The following is a 14,233-nucleotide window of genomic DNA, read 5'->3' on the forward strand; positions in this document are numbered from 1 at the left end:
AGGAAGCATTTAAAAATTAGAGGAAAGTTATGTTTCATCGTTGCTACCCTGCACCTTGATTGGCTTGTCTCCTCCCCTCAACCCTTCAGCGAGGGGGTGTCCAGTTGCCTACCGATAGGCTTTGAGTCTCCACTCTGCACTCACCCACCTTTACAATGATATTTTTTGTTCTTTGATGCTTGATAACGGATCCCTTCAACAGCTTGTGGTCACGCATGCTGTTGTGCTTCTTCCATGTGGGCTTTGTTGCTGCACCATTTGTTTTTTTCTTCTACGTATCCCTTCTTTTTTGTGTGTGTGTTTTTTTTAAAAATTATTTTATTTGGGGCTCTTACAGCTCTTATCACAATCCATACATATATCCATTATGTCAAACACATCTGTGCATATATTGTAATCATCTTTCCAAAACATTTTCTTTCTACTTAAGCCTTTGATATCAGCTCCTCATTTTCCCCCTCCCTCTACCACCCTCCCGCCTCCATGTCCCCTTGATAATTTATAAAGTCTTCTTTTTTTTCATGTCTTACACCGACCATTGTCTCCCTTCACCCACTTTGCTGCTGCCCATCCCTCTGGGAGGGGGACCATACATCAATTATTGTGATCGGTTCCGCCTTACTCCCTGCCCCACCCCCTTCCCTTACCCTCCTAGTACTGCTGCTCCCCTTATTGGTCCTGAGGGGTTTATCTGTTTTGGATTCCCTGTGTTGTGAGCTCTTATCTGTACCAGTATACATGTTCTGGTCTAGCCAGATTTGTAAGATAGAATTGGGGTGGGGGGAAGCATTAAAGAACTAGAGAAAGGTTGTGTATTTCGCTGGTGCTATACTGAACCCTGACTGGCTCATCTCTTCCTTGGCCAGTTGACTACTGATGGGCTTTGGGTCTCCACTCTGCCCTCCCCGTCATTCACATTGGTAGATTTTTTTTGTTTTATTTTGTTTCGTTTTGGGTCTTTGCCTGATACCTGATTCCACTGACACCTCATGATCATAGAGGCTGGTGTGCTTTTTCCATGTGGGCTTTGTTGCTTTTGAGCTAGATGGCCACTTGTTTATCTTCAAGCCTTTAAGACCCCAGGCACTATATCTTTTGATAGCTGGGCTCCATTAGCTTTCTTCACCACATTTGCTTATGCACCCATTTTGTCTTCAGTGATCCATGTCGGGGAAGGTGAACATCACAGAGTGCTGTTTTAGTAGAACAAAGTGTTCTTGTATTGAGGGAGTACTGAGTGGAGGCCCAATGTCAATCTGCTGCCGTAATACTTTATAAATAAATATATGTACATTGATTTATTTCTCTATCATTAGGTAGAAATGGATCCCATCTTAACATCTATCCTAGCCCTTGGCTACTTTCTCTCCTATTCCTGTTTAGTAATCTACCTGTTGGCTCCTTATTACTTTATATACTCTTAGATCTAAATCCCTCTACCTAGTTTTCAAGGCTCCTTTTGGTCTGCTCTGTGACTTTCTTTCTCCCCATTGTACGAAGCTGATCAACTTTCTGACTCCTCTGCACCCCGGGCACATTCTATTCCTTGCCACCCCAGTTTTATCTATATTACCTCCTTTTCTTGGAGGAATCCCAGTTAGATCATGGCTTCCTTAACACCTTGTAAGCAACACTTGCCTTTTACTATATTATGCAAGGAGATTCATACTTCCTCATTTTTTCTTTCTCCTCTTTAGCACTGTCCAGTTTAACATGATGCTATCATGAAACGCTCTTAAAAACCACTGCTTTCTTCACAGATTGTATGTCTGAAATACATTCCATTTTAAATTCTCAGTTTAAGATCTTTGTGAATAGACACTGGGCATGTTTTTCTTGCTTCTCTATGGAAACTGCTACTGAAACAAATGCATTTTCATGATTACATGTGTCCCTGTGTTGCTGCCTGCTGAATATAAAAGAGTTCTTTCTAACATTAGAAATAAAAGGAGAGAAAAAAAGAACTAAAAGGAGAATAGCTGAAGTAGTAAGCAGTCAGGTGTTCTTCCAGGGTGGCTCAGTGGGCAGAGGTGTGGTACAAAGGCAACTGAATGTGGTCGTTAAAAGAGTGTGAGCCCTGGAATCCAACCACTTGTGTTTACAGCCCAGCTCCACCAATGGGGTAGGTTGCTTAATTTCTCTGTCTCAGTCTCCTCAGTTGTAGACAGTGATAGTAATAGCACCTACAGTATATCATAGAGCTGCTGAAAATTACATGAGACCGTGTAGATAAAGTACTTAGTGCAGTGACTGGTGTATAATATGAACTAGGATCTTAAAAATTTGATCTCTTATAAACACTGACTGGCTCAAAGGTCCAAGTTCATTTCCTTAACACCAAGTTCTTAAATGTACTTACTTTTTGGAGGAAAAGCCTCAAGTTTGAACTTTGACATGTTTAATTCTTTTTCTGTTTTAGGTTTACAAGTGTGGAAATTAGACCCCTACTTTCACAAAGCTTGGCGAGCAGAGCATTATGAATGTTAATGACCTGAAACGCAGGTTGTCCAGAGCTGGGCAAGAGCATCTGCTACAGTTTTGGAATGAATTGGAAGGAGCCCAACAGGTAGAACTTTTTGAAAACCTTCAGGCCATGAACTTTGAGGAGCTGAACTTCTTTTTCCAAAAGGCTGCTGAAGGGTTCCACCAATCCTCCCGTCAAGAGAAGGTGGATGCACGCATGGAGCCTGTTCCTCGGGAGGTGCTGGGCAGCACGACCAGGGATCAGGATCAGCTCCAGGCCTGGGAACGTGAAGGTACTGACTGTGCACACGTTTGCCTTAAGGTTTGTTGCGAGATATGAGGTGGATTCGGAAATGAGTATTTTGACCCCCTTGTTTCAGGAGGAGATGAATTGTGTTGCCTAGATTGTGCATTCTTGCCCATTGTCAGCCCCTGCATTCTGTTTTTCTTTTCTAGTGTCCAATTCCATGCTTTTCTTATCCAAGTCTTCATTTGCCTCCAGGAAGCCTGGTGATATAGTGGGTTAGGTGTTGGACTGCTAGCCAGTTTGTTGTTGTTGAGTATATCCTGTTAACTTCTGATGTACAGCGACCTCATGGGACATTAGAACGGCTCCAGACTGAAGCAGAGTGCCAGGTCTCTGCTCCCAGGGACCTCTAGGTAGCTTTGAACTGCCCATTTTTGGGTGTGTGTGTGTGTGTGTGTGTGAGCATTTGGTATGCTTAACCATTGCACAATCGGGACAATACCCTAACCTGGCTTTAGTCTGTGTTTCCAGCACTGGTGCTATATTTATCTCGGTTCCTACTGCCCCATACAGTTTAGCCATGCCTAACAGTTTTTCTCTGCACATGATAGGAGTATTAAGCTTTGACTGTATATTGCAGAAGGATCCTGCATACTCCTTGTCAAAACTGGACCCCTGTTCCTCAACTGTAGACTGAAGATTATATTAATATGTATATATTTTCTTTTTAACATTATTGCAGAAACAATATCAGAATAACAGAAACACAATATAGAAATCACCCATAACCTTGTCAAGTCAATGTTATTATTTCCTCACATTACCACCTAATACTTTTGATTATATTTATTTTTTTCATATATGTGTAATGTTATAGTTATCATTTTATAATTTCACCACATCATCGCGGTTTTTATTTCATCTTCTACTTTTGGCTTCCCTTTTCCCTCTTGCCATACGACATTCTGCAGTCGGGGCTGGTAACTGCATTATCGACCTTCTGTGTCCTTTAGGAGCTCTGTTGGTGCAGTGGTTACGTGCTCAGCTGCTAACTGAGCAGTTTAAACTCAGCCACTCGGCAGGTGGAGGAGGTGGCTGTCGGCTTCCATAAAGATTACAGCCTTAGAAATCCTATGTGGCTCTTGTATTTTATCCTAGAGGGTCACTATGAGTCAGAATTGACTTGATGGCATGGATTTATTTTGGTGCCTCTCTGTGTTCCTCTCGCCTCGTAGATTCACTGGTTTTACCCTGTTCCAGGCCTCCCTAGAGATTCCCTTGCTGGAAATGCTGTTTTCATTGGGAAAATGGGAAGGAATTCTAAGCTGGTAGGTCTCCAACCTCTTCTATGTGCTTACAAAGAGCAATTCTGTTGGTGCATGTTCTGTATATTTGATCTTGACCTGAGGATTCATTTGAAAGGGTCTAAAGATAAACAGAAACAAACATTTGAAAATAGTTGGATTATCTTTGAGGAAGACCCATCCAGATCTGAAATGGTAGTGGCTAATCGCACATCTTGCTTGGAACAGGGCTCTTGCACTGAGATGTGAGTGTGATTTCCAGATGGATCCTTCCGGATGGAGAGCTCTAATGATAACATGACACCTGACTAATTTTGGGGTTCATAATCCTTCCTTTTACCCCATGTTTCAAAAAGGCTGCTACTTCAAGCCTAAAGCTGCTCAGGTCTCTTCTTATGCTTTCGTTTCCCAGCTGCCTATGTTTCCTCTTTGCAGTTTTCAGAAGATTCAAGCTCAGAATCAACTCCTATGGGAAGTTAAAGCTTTGACTGCTTACATAATAACCAAGCCCACCTGTCATTTGCGTCTGTGAGTCATGCTTACCAACTCCTTTATGACCTTTTTGTTGGGACAGGTGTGGTACCAGCCGACATTTACGATCTTTCATTTAAACTAAAATCCAGAACTATAGAACCATGTTCAGTAGTAGAAGCTGCAAAACAAACTTCCTTGTGGTCTAGTGTCAAAGGAACAATATTTATTTGTGGCTTAAGCCATAGGAGTGGCGGAGGAGATATGCTGTATGTTTTTTTTCTTACCCAGAAACTGTGAGATATTTGCAAATTAATAAGGAAGTGAAGATTTCCTTAGTAAGGCATAGAGGGAAGTGATTGTTATTGTGAAGATTATAGAACTGTTCTTTGAAGGAAACTAAGTAGGATCTCTTCGTGGAACAACCTGGAGAACATTTTGTGTGGGTCAAAGGTAGCAAGGGAGCCCTGGTGGTGTAGTGGTGACATGTGGGCTGCCATCTGCGTGGTCTGTAGTTAAAACCACCAGCAGCTCCTCAGGAGAAAGACTGGGATTTCTGCTCCCATAAACACTTATAGTCTAGGACACCCGCAAGGGGATGCTAATAGGTCAGCATTGACTACTTGATGGCAGTGAGTGAGTATAGTAATTTCAAAGTATCAGGTAGCTATTAACATTATAGTGGCCGTTTTAACACCTAAGGTGGAAAAAATTCTTTATTTCCGTAGGAGGAGTGTGTCTGTGACTGCTGATTTTGTTAAGGAGAGCTCTTATTTAAATCATGACCAGTTGTAGAAAATAGAAAGTAGAGGAGCAGCTGGAAAACCCGTTTCTTTCTTTTTAAAAAAAATCATTTTTATTGGGGTCTCTTACAGCTCTTCTAACAATCCATACATCCATTGTGTCAAGCACATCTGTCCATATCGACATTAAAGAAGCATTAAAGAACTAGAGGAATGTTGTATGTTTCGTTGATGCTATACTGCACCGTGGCTGGCTCTTCTCTTCCTGTGGCCCTTATGTGAGGGGATGGATACCCAGTTGTCTACAGATGGGCTTTGGGTCTCCACTCCACCCCCTCACGTTTGCATCAATATGTTTGTTTTGGGTCATTTGATGCCTGATACTTGATCCCATCAACACCTCATGATCACATAGGCTGGTGTGGGTCTTCCATGTGGGCTTTGTTGCTTCTCAGCTAGATGGCCACTTGTTTAACTTCACGCCTAAGACCCCAGATGCTATATATTTTGAGAGCCGGGCACCATCAGCTTTCTTCACCACATTTGCTTATACACTCATTTTGTCTTTAGCAATTTTGTTGGGAAGGTGAGCATCACAGAAGCCGGGTTATTAGAACAACGTGTTCTTGCAATGAGGGAGTACGTGAATAGAGGTCCAATGTCCATCTTAATACTTAACCTTAACACTTAACATATAATATATGTAAATAGAGCTTTGTCCCTATCATTTATATAAGTATATTTACATATGTACGTGCCTGTATTTATACCTCTATAAATGTCCTTTGCCTCCTAGTTCTTTCCTCTGTTTTCTTTTACTTTCCTCCTGTTTCACTATCATATTCGACCTTCATTTGGTTTTCAATAATTCCTCCCGGCTACATTGCACTTCATCAACCCCACCAGGCATTCTGTGCCATCCTTGCCATAGATTTTAGATCAGTTGTTGTTCTCTTGACCCTGGGTTTGTTGGCTCCCCACTTCCTTTCCCCTACATTCCCTTCTGCCATGTCCCTATCCCTTCCCCCCACCCCCGGAACTGTTGGTCCCATAGTTTTCTCCTAGGGATTGTTTATCCTGCCTTTCTTATAGAGATAGAGATGAAAAAACAAAGACAAAAGCCAATAAAATAATTCCAGGTCTGTCTGTTGACCTTTATGAATGTTTTCCAATCGAGTCTGATGGGGTGCCAAACCCTGCCCACAAAAGTCTATTTTTCAGATTCCTTGGGAACTTCATTGCTTTACTTCCCTTGCTGCTCTATTACACTCCCTTTGTGTTTCAACCTGGTGTTAGGTGGGTCAGACTGGGCAAAATTTCTGCACTGTGTCTCCAGCATTGTCACCTGTAGCAATTTAGTTCAGTGAGTGGACGCCATGTCTAGTGGTGGGGCTGGCCCTACAGTCCTCTCTGTGTGTTGGGTGCTCTGAGCAGGAATATCGTGCTTGGGGCTTAGTGGGCCAGGCTGTGATCCATTCTCTCTCGAAAATGTATTTCTTACAAAGTTGGGATTTTGAAAGAGAAGGAATTAGATCACTGAAGACAAAATGGGTGCATAAGCAAATGTGAAGAAAGCTGATGGTGTCTGGCTATTAAAAGATATAGCGTCTGGGGTCTTAAAGGCTTGAAGATCAACAAGTGACCATCTAGCAGGGAAGGAACAAAGCCCACATGGAAGAAGCACACCAGCCTGTGTGATCATGAGGTATATAAGGGAAAAAATATCAAAAGCTCAAAACCAAGCAACCAAATTGATGTGAAGGAGGGGAGGATGTAGTGGAGACCTAAAACCCACCTGCAAGTTAATTGTACAGTCACTCTCAGAAAGGCTACATGGTAGCGATGATAAAAGCAGTGTTCAGTACAGCACTGATGAAGCACATAACTATTCTCTAGTTCTTTAATATTTCCTCCCCTTACTATTATGGGTTTTGTTTTACCTCATTTAATCATGTTAGACTTGCATATGTTCATTTGTATAAAGATAGTTCGATGTATGAAAGCCAAGATAGATAACCCTTCAGAAACAGTAACAAGAGTAATGGTTCCCTGAGGAATGGGAAGTGAGGGGGCCATGGGGAGCGGGGCGCAACTGATAGCACTGATGTCTGTATAACACCACTCAAGGGGAGCAAGCAACAGAACTGTATGTAGATGGACAGTAAATGGATATGTTGGATGGTGTAAGATGTGCACACACAAAAAGGGTTAGGGGAGATAAAGAGGAGCTTATATGGAGGAGTTCAAGAAGAAAGAATATGTTTTGAAATGGACTGTGGTAGCATTTGTACAGTACTGCTGGATGTGATTGAACTATGGAATGTTATATCTATAAGAGCTTCCAATAAAATGATAAAAAAGAATGTGCTATTGTGGGAAATTTCCCATGAGGGTGAGAACAGGGAGAGAGGGGAAGGAGGTGTGGGATGGGGGAGGAAAGACCAAAAAAAAAAAAAAAATCAAGAATATTTAGAAATGAAATATTTTAAAATTAAAAACCAAATCAAAGTCAGCCTCCACTGAGCTATTTCTGACTCACAGTGTGCTGTAAATGATTATGGGAGCAGAGAACCTCATCTTTTTCCCACTGAGCAGCTGGCGGCTTTGAACAGCAGCCCAGTGTGTAACCCACGATGACATCTGGGTTCTATTTAGAAGTAAGAATAGAAAGTGAGCCCCACATATGAATCACTTTGATTAAAAAATAATCTCAGGTTTTGTTTTCAATATTAAACCAATTTCATTTCTTTGTTCATAAACAGTTTGCTGTTTATGTATATGTGGACATAACCCACATATATAATTCAATAATTTATATTAAGAGTTGTATAATCATTACCACAATCGATTTTAGAACATTGTCTTCTTTCTTGCACTCCTTGTTACCAGCGCCCCATTTCTCCCCATCTTCCCCTGCCATTCTCTTAAGAAACCACTAATCCAGTTACTGTCTCTAGATTCACTCATCCTGGATTTCATATACCAAAAAACATGCACACACAAAAAGCCAACAACAATAACAAAGTAAACTAGAGAAAATACTCAATAAAAAAGAAAGCAGAAAATATTCAAGGTTTGAAATGGGTGAAAACGGAGATCAAATGATAAGGTGCTAACTTTTATCTTAGCCACTTCTACCAGAACCCACTCTCCAATGCACTCTGCATGATAGCAAGGCTGTTCACATCCCTGGTCTATGGTCACAGGGGATTCACCTAACACTTAATCCACGAGTTTTTCCCCTTCACTTCCCAAATACCCAACACTGATTCAACATTTGACTGGGACAAAGAGGGTGGGGAGGGCGATAAAATGATGTTACATTTTAACCTAACTGTAGATACTATAACCGTCTCTACAGTACTCTTTGTCTGATAAATGGTTATTCATATCTCTCAACTATGTTCAGACAGGATTCACTGGAATCTACGTATGGACCCCGCACGTGGATTTTCAGCTTCCATTGTCACCCATAGCCTTCTGCACAATTTCAGCTTTGATGCCATTCCCTCCTTTGGATTTGGATTATATTACTTACAATCCTTGGATCATGCAGGCTGTTGTGCTGCTTTCATGTGGTCTTAGTTGATGCGTCACTTAGATGGCTGCTTCTTTGGAGGCAAGCCTTTCAGACACCAGAAGCTATTCTTTCTGATAGCTGAGTATCATCCAGTGTTTTCACCACACTTTTGCAATAGCACTGAGATATCTTCAGTGATCTTTTAATGAGGGCAATATTGATCAGATTTTTGCCACTTGCACCTCATCTATTTTTTCTTTGCTGTAATATTTTAAGGCAAACACATCATCTTAATCTTACTCTCACATATTTGAACTTGCATCTATCTCTAAATATATGGACATTTTGTTACTTCTTTATGCCCAAATGGAGCTCACACTAATTCCTCAATGTCTAGTACCCTGTCCAAAGAGAAATTTCCTTGATTGGCCTATTTTTGTGATTAATTTTTTAGGGAATAGCTGAATTTATTAAACAGTAGTGTCAGCTATGAAATGTGATTAAAATTTAGAGACTTAAATTCTCTCCTCTGATGAATCTCCTTGGATCAATTGATTTCCCTCAGTTGCACACTTGTTTCCCACACTCCTCCTGCCCTGGAGTCCTGATACTTTAAATGGGAGTCTGGCAGTGCTCTGCTTCAGAAACACTGTGTTGCCCCTCTTGTATCAGTTACATGGCCCTAGTTGAAATGAGTGTGAGGGGCAAAATTGTCAGGCATAGCTTTCAACAATAGATTATCTAATACAATAACAAAAGCACACAGAGCAAAAGACAAAAGAAACAGCACTCATAAAAATTCAAAATCTTTGTTCGGCAACATCATTTACCAAAAAGAAAATGAAACCCCAGGCATCTGACTGGGAGACTATCTTGAGACGACTCTGGTTCAGCAGTCGTGTGAGACAGAGTGGAGCTGCTCCTGTGGGTTTCCAAGCCTGTGACTGGGTAAGAGCAGAGCTTCTGCGTTCTCCTGAGGAGGGGCTGATGGTTTCAGCGGCCGTCCTTGCCGCTAGCAGATCGAGTCGTCTAGCCCACCAGGGCCCTTTGACTACCACGGGCCACTCCAGAGTCTTACCGTCCCTGGAAATGTTACTAGGGAAGGTGCTGAGAGTCTGTTGGGCCCATAATGTGTGACTCTGAGGAGAGATGACTTCAACCTGGGATGCATTTCACTCTGGCTCGGATTTTTAAAAATCGAATTTGATCTGCGTTGAAGTCTTTTCTGTAGCAAAAGTTAATGTCTCTTGTGCCGTATAATACATGGAAAAGATGACATAGTGATATGTTTTCAGGTTTTAAAATTTTGTTTCTATGGAAGTTTTGGGGGTAGGGGAACGGATAATCTCATAGGCTACATTAATGATCAGTAAACATGTATTCAACTAGGTACAGTACTGTACTTTTCAAACTTAAGTTATAGCAAAACAATAAGTTCTTGCCATATAACAAAATGGTTACAGAATACTATGGTCTCCTTAATTTCCTGTAGTATTTTACTAATTATTATAAACTAGACACTCACTTATATGTTATATGCTTTTGGCAACTGCTGCAGCTTTATTGTACTAAGGAAGCTGGAGTGGGTGAGTACTTCAGGCAGTATGCGTGCCACGTGACGTTGTTGTTACCACAGCTGCTCTGGAGTTACAGCTGGCCTTGGTACTCCAGGGACCACTTTCTTTCCTCTGCTTTTTCTCTGTGTGTTCATTCAAGAGATGCACAGCAGGAAGGAGTTAATATAGACATCTTTTTCTTTTAACCACCTGAAGGTAAATTGGAAAGCATTGCCACAGAAGTACTGCTACAAAATCATAGAAACAAACCTTTGTTAAACAAAAACATTAAATTGTGAAGCAATTGTTTGTTGATGTATCCTTCAGCTGGGGTCGTACACTTCTTCTTGTGTGTGTGTGCATAGAGAGTGACTTTTATTTTATTATTTTTTTAATCATTTTATTAGGGGCTCATACAACTCTTATCACAATCCATACACACATCAATTGTGTAAAGCGCATTTGTACATTCATTGCCCTCATCATTCTCAAAACATTTCCTCTCCACTTAAACCCCCGGCATTAGGTCCTCATTTTTCCCCTCCCTCCCCGCTCCCTCCTCCCTCATGAGCCCTTGATAGTTTATAAATTGTTATTTTGTCATATCTTGCCCTGTCCGACGTCTCCCTTCACCCACTTTTCTGTTGTCCGTCCCCCAGGGAGGAGGTCACATATAGTTCCTTGTAATCGGTTCCCTCTTTCCTACCCACTCTCCCTCTACCCTCCCTGTGTTGCCACTCACACCACAGATCCTGTAGGGCTCATCTGCCCTGGATTCCCTGTATTTTCAGTTCCTATCTGTACCAGTGTACATCCTCTGGTCTAGCCAGACTTGCAAGGTCAAATTCGAGTCATGGTAGTGGGAGCGGGCAGGAAACATTTAGAAACTAGAGGAAAGTTGTATTTTTCATCGTTGTTACATCGCACCCTGACTGGCTCATCTCCCTGAGACCCCTCTGCAAGGGGTTCTCCAGTGGCCTACTAATGGGCTTTGGGTCTCTACTCCGCACTCCCCCCATCATTCACTATAGTAAGATTTTTTGTTCTGATGTTGCCTTATACCTGATCCCTTCGACACCTCGTGGTTGCATAGGCTGGTGTGCTTCTTGGGTCTTACACTTCTGAAGGTTGTGTTTTCAGCTCTCTCATCCATCCTGGTGGATTATGCATTGGGCTGCTCACCTCAGACACAGCAGTTCAAAACCACCAGCCTCTCTGAGGGAGAAAAATGAGGCTTTCTGCTTTGTTGAGGGTAGTAGCCTCAGAAAACCACAGGGACAGATCTACGCTGTCGTATAGCCTCATTTTGAGTGGGAGTTAACTTGATGGCAGTGAGTTTGGGATTCTTTTGGGCTGGTGGGGCTGGTTAACTTTTCCCCCAAAGAATTCTTCCTTTGACTAATGTCACCTGAGAACAGTAGTTTAGACATACCTTAGAGATTCAAATTGCGTTCCTTTTAAATGTACTTAGTAGTTTAGGAGCAAAGAGAGAGGTCTGTTGGGTCAAGATCTGGGCTGTAGGGTAGATGGGTGAAGTTTGGAAGATTTGCCAACAAAATTTGTGTGGGGCAGCGCTGGCTATTTTTGATGTATCCTGTGATGGAAAACATTACTTGCAAACTTTCCTGGCTGTTTTCTCACCAGTGCAGTTTTCACTTTTCTTAGAATATCTTCATAATAAGCCCCTGTTTGGGCCTGCACCCTTCAAGAAAATCTTTCAAAGTTATCCCTTGGGAAACCCAGAACACAGTGGCCATAACGTTCTGAGCTGAGCTCCCGGCTTTCAAGATAACGGAACAAGAAAGCCTGAAAGCCTCCCCAGAAGCCCCTGTCTTGATGGAGCCTTTTGTGGAAGGCTCCCTGTGGAGACTAAGACAAGTACATACTGAGAGCAGTGGTCTGGAGTCAGTCACTGGTCACAGAGACATGTTAGACACATTTTGTTTGGAAAACCTGTGCTTACACGAACTGGAACTCTAATAGCAGTAATACTTTTTAACTTACCTGAGTATGTGGGTTGTGTTATAAATCATTGTACTCATCCTGATTCAATGGACAGAAGGTATAAACCTAAGCGTTCCTTAGAAATGTACCCCTGGCCAATATAATCCAACGGCCCTATGAGAAATGGTGACCAGGTGCATTACCAGGTCCCCAGTTGCTCCTAAAATTCAAAGTACATTTAAAAGGAATATAGTTTGAATCTCTAGGGTTTGCATAAACTACTATTCTCAGGTGACATACGTCAAAGCATGCAGAATTCTTTGGGGGAAAATTTACCCCCCACCCCTCAAAAACCAACCCAAAAAACAACACAACAAAAACCAAGAAACAAAAACAAACTCACTGCCATCAACTTGATTCCAACTCAAACATGACCCTACAGAACAGGGTAGAACTTCCCTGGTGAGTTTCTGAGGCCGCAAACCTTAATAGAGCAGAAAGCCTCATTTTTCTCCCTCAGAGAGGCTGGTGGTTTTGAACTGCTATCTTTGAGGTGAGCAGCCCAATGTGTAATCCACTTTTCCCCCAGGGGTCCACAGTGAAGGGTTTGACGCGATAGATTTAAGGTACAAACAATGTCATTTATTCTAAGAAAGACTAGCGCCCTCATGGGTTACAAAGCCTAAAAACTGAAATGCTGAGGAGAGTTGATTGATCTGTGAAAGAAAAGTGTAAACGGTTATTTTGATAGTTGGCTTGAACCTATGGACCACGCTGCACTGGTGGTGTGTGGCCACCGAGACATGGAGCTCACTCTGGGAACAAGGCTCTTGCCTTTCCGGGCATGTTGTTTGTTATCTTTGGGCTGAGAATGAAATGTAAGAATGGAACAGTCAGGAAGACTTCCTAGAGCCACGTCAGCAGTAACACAAAACACATGGGCCTTATGGCGAACATCAAGATACAGAAAGAACGAAGGCTCTGTCTCCAGAAACTCACCCAAGATTTCTCTTGGTGTTGTTGATAAGTACTTGTTACTCTAACACTTGGTGATCTGTGCGTTTACGACCACAGTTCTTGATTTGCCTTCTTAGAAGGTGCAAAATTTGTTTTGCAGCAAGACCTAAATGGCACAGACAGGAGCATTTATAAACTTTATTTATTCAACTTAATGTGATTTTAGGGTGTGGTCCCAGATATGCTGGATATACAATATATAAATATATATATGTCTTGTAATATATATGTGTGTGTTGTAATATATGTGTGTGTATATATATATAAGACCCTTTACTTCTCTGAAACCATTATCTAATATACAGATTATTCTTTTCTTAAATTCTGGTGAGTTCTGCATTCTGAAACAAATCTGATACAAAACATTTAGGCAACAGATTATGGGTCTATATTTTACAATAATGCTTTTGGGGATCAGTGACTCAAGGAATGGTCAAGTGTAAACTAGTTTTCAAAACTGTCCTCTGCCTCCCTTACATGGTTCCTGCTGGTGCTTTATCTCTGTCAGGCGATTATCATGTCATGGTTAGGGGTGTCTTGTAAGGTGGACACAGGCTGGAACACTATGGGAATTGTCCGTGTTGGGATGCTTGGAGAATATTGACTCTTCCTGCCCCATATGGCCTTTCCGTAGAAGACAGATAAAAAGGGCAGTACCGCTCCTCCAGCACTCAGTGAAAAGGGCAAGAAAGGGCAACAGGGAAGGAAAGGGTATACTCCTAAAACTGATAGTGCTGTAACACATCTGTTAAGTGTTTGAATATGCCAGAGAGACTGTCTGCCCATAGTCTGTTCTCCAGAAGCAGTGTGCGTGATGGTGGATAGACCCTGGTGCAGGGTTCTAATTGCCATTCACATTTTCTAGCTTCATCGTATTGGGCAAGACCTTAACTTCTCTGAACCCATTATCTCTAGAATATGCAAAGTTATATTTGCCTTTTAGATTGCAGCTACTGTTTTCCAGTCCC

At 41.9% G+C, this 14,233-nt stretch overlaps 1 protein-coding gene across 2 annotated transcripts in view; it reads left to right on the plus strand.

Annotated features, from left to right (window-relative positions):
- UAP1 (UDP-N-acetylglucosamine pyrophosphorylase 1) overlaps positions 1 to 14,233 on the plus strand; it is a 44,919-nt gene that overhangs the window by 5,699 nt on the left and 24,987 nt on the right. For both annotated transcript variants that reach the window (XM_030887728.2, XM_004706771.2), the window contains exon 2: positions 2,420 to 2,756. In XM_030887728.2, coding sequence (XP_030743588.1) covers positions 2,477 to 2,756 — 280 coding nt within the window. In that variant the 5' untranslated portion in view covers positions 2,420 to 2,476. The remainder of the gene's footprint in view (positions 1 to 2,419; positions 2,757 to 14,233) is intronic.

The sequence above is a fragment of the Echinops telfairi genome, unplaced genomic scaffold (genome assembly GCF_000313985.2).
Source record: "Echinops telfairi isolate 266 unplaced genomic scaffold, ASM31398v2 ScPeMD7_7424;HRSCAF=8462, whole genome shotgun sequence".
NCBI lineage: Eukaryota > Metazoa > Chordata > Mammalia > Afrosoricida > Tenrecidae > Echinops > Echinops telfairi.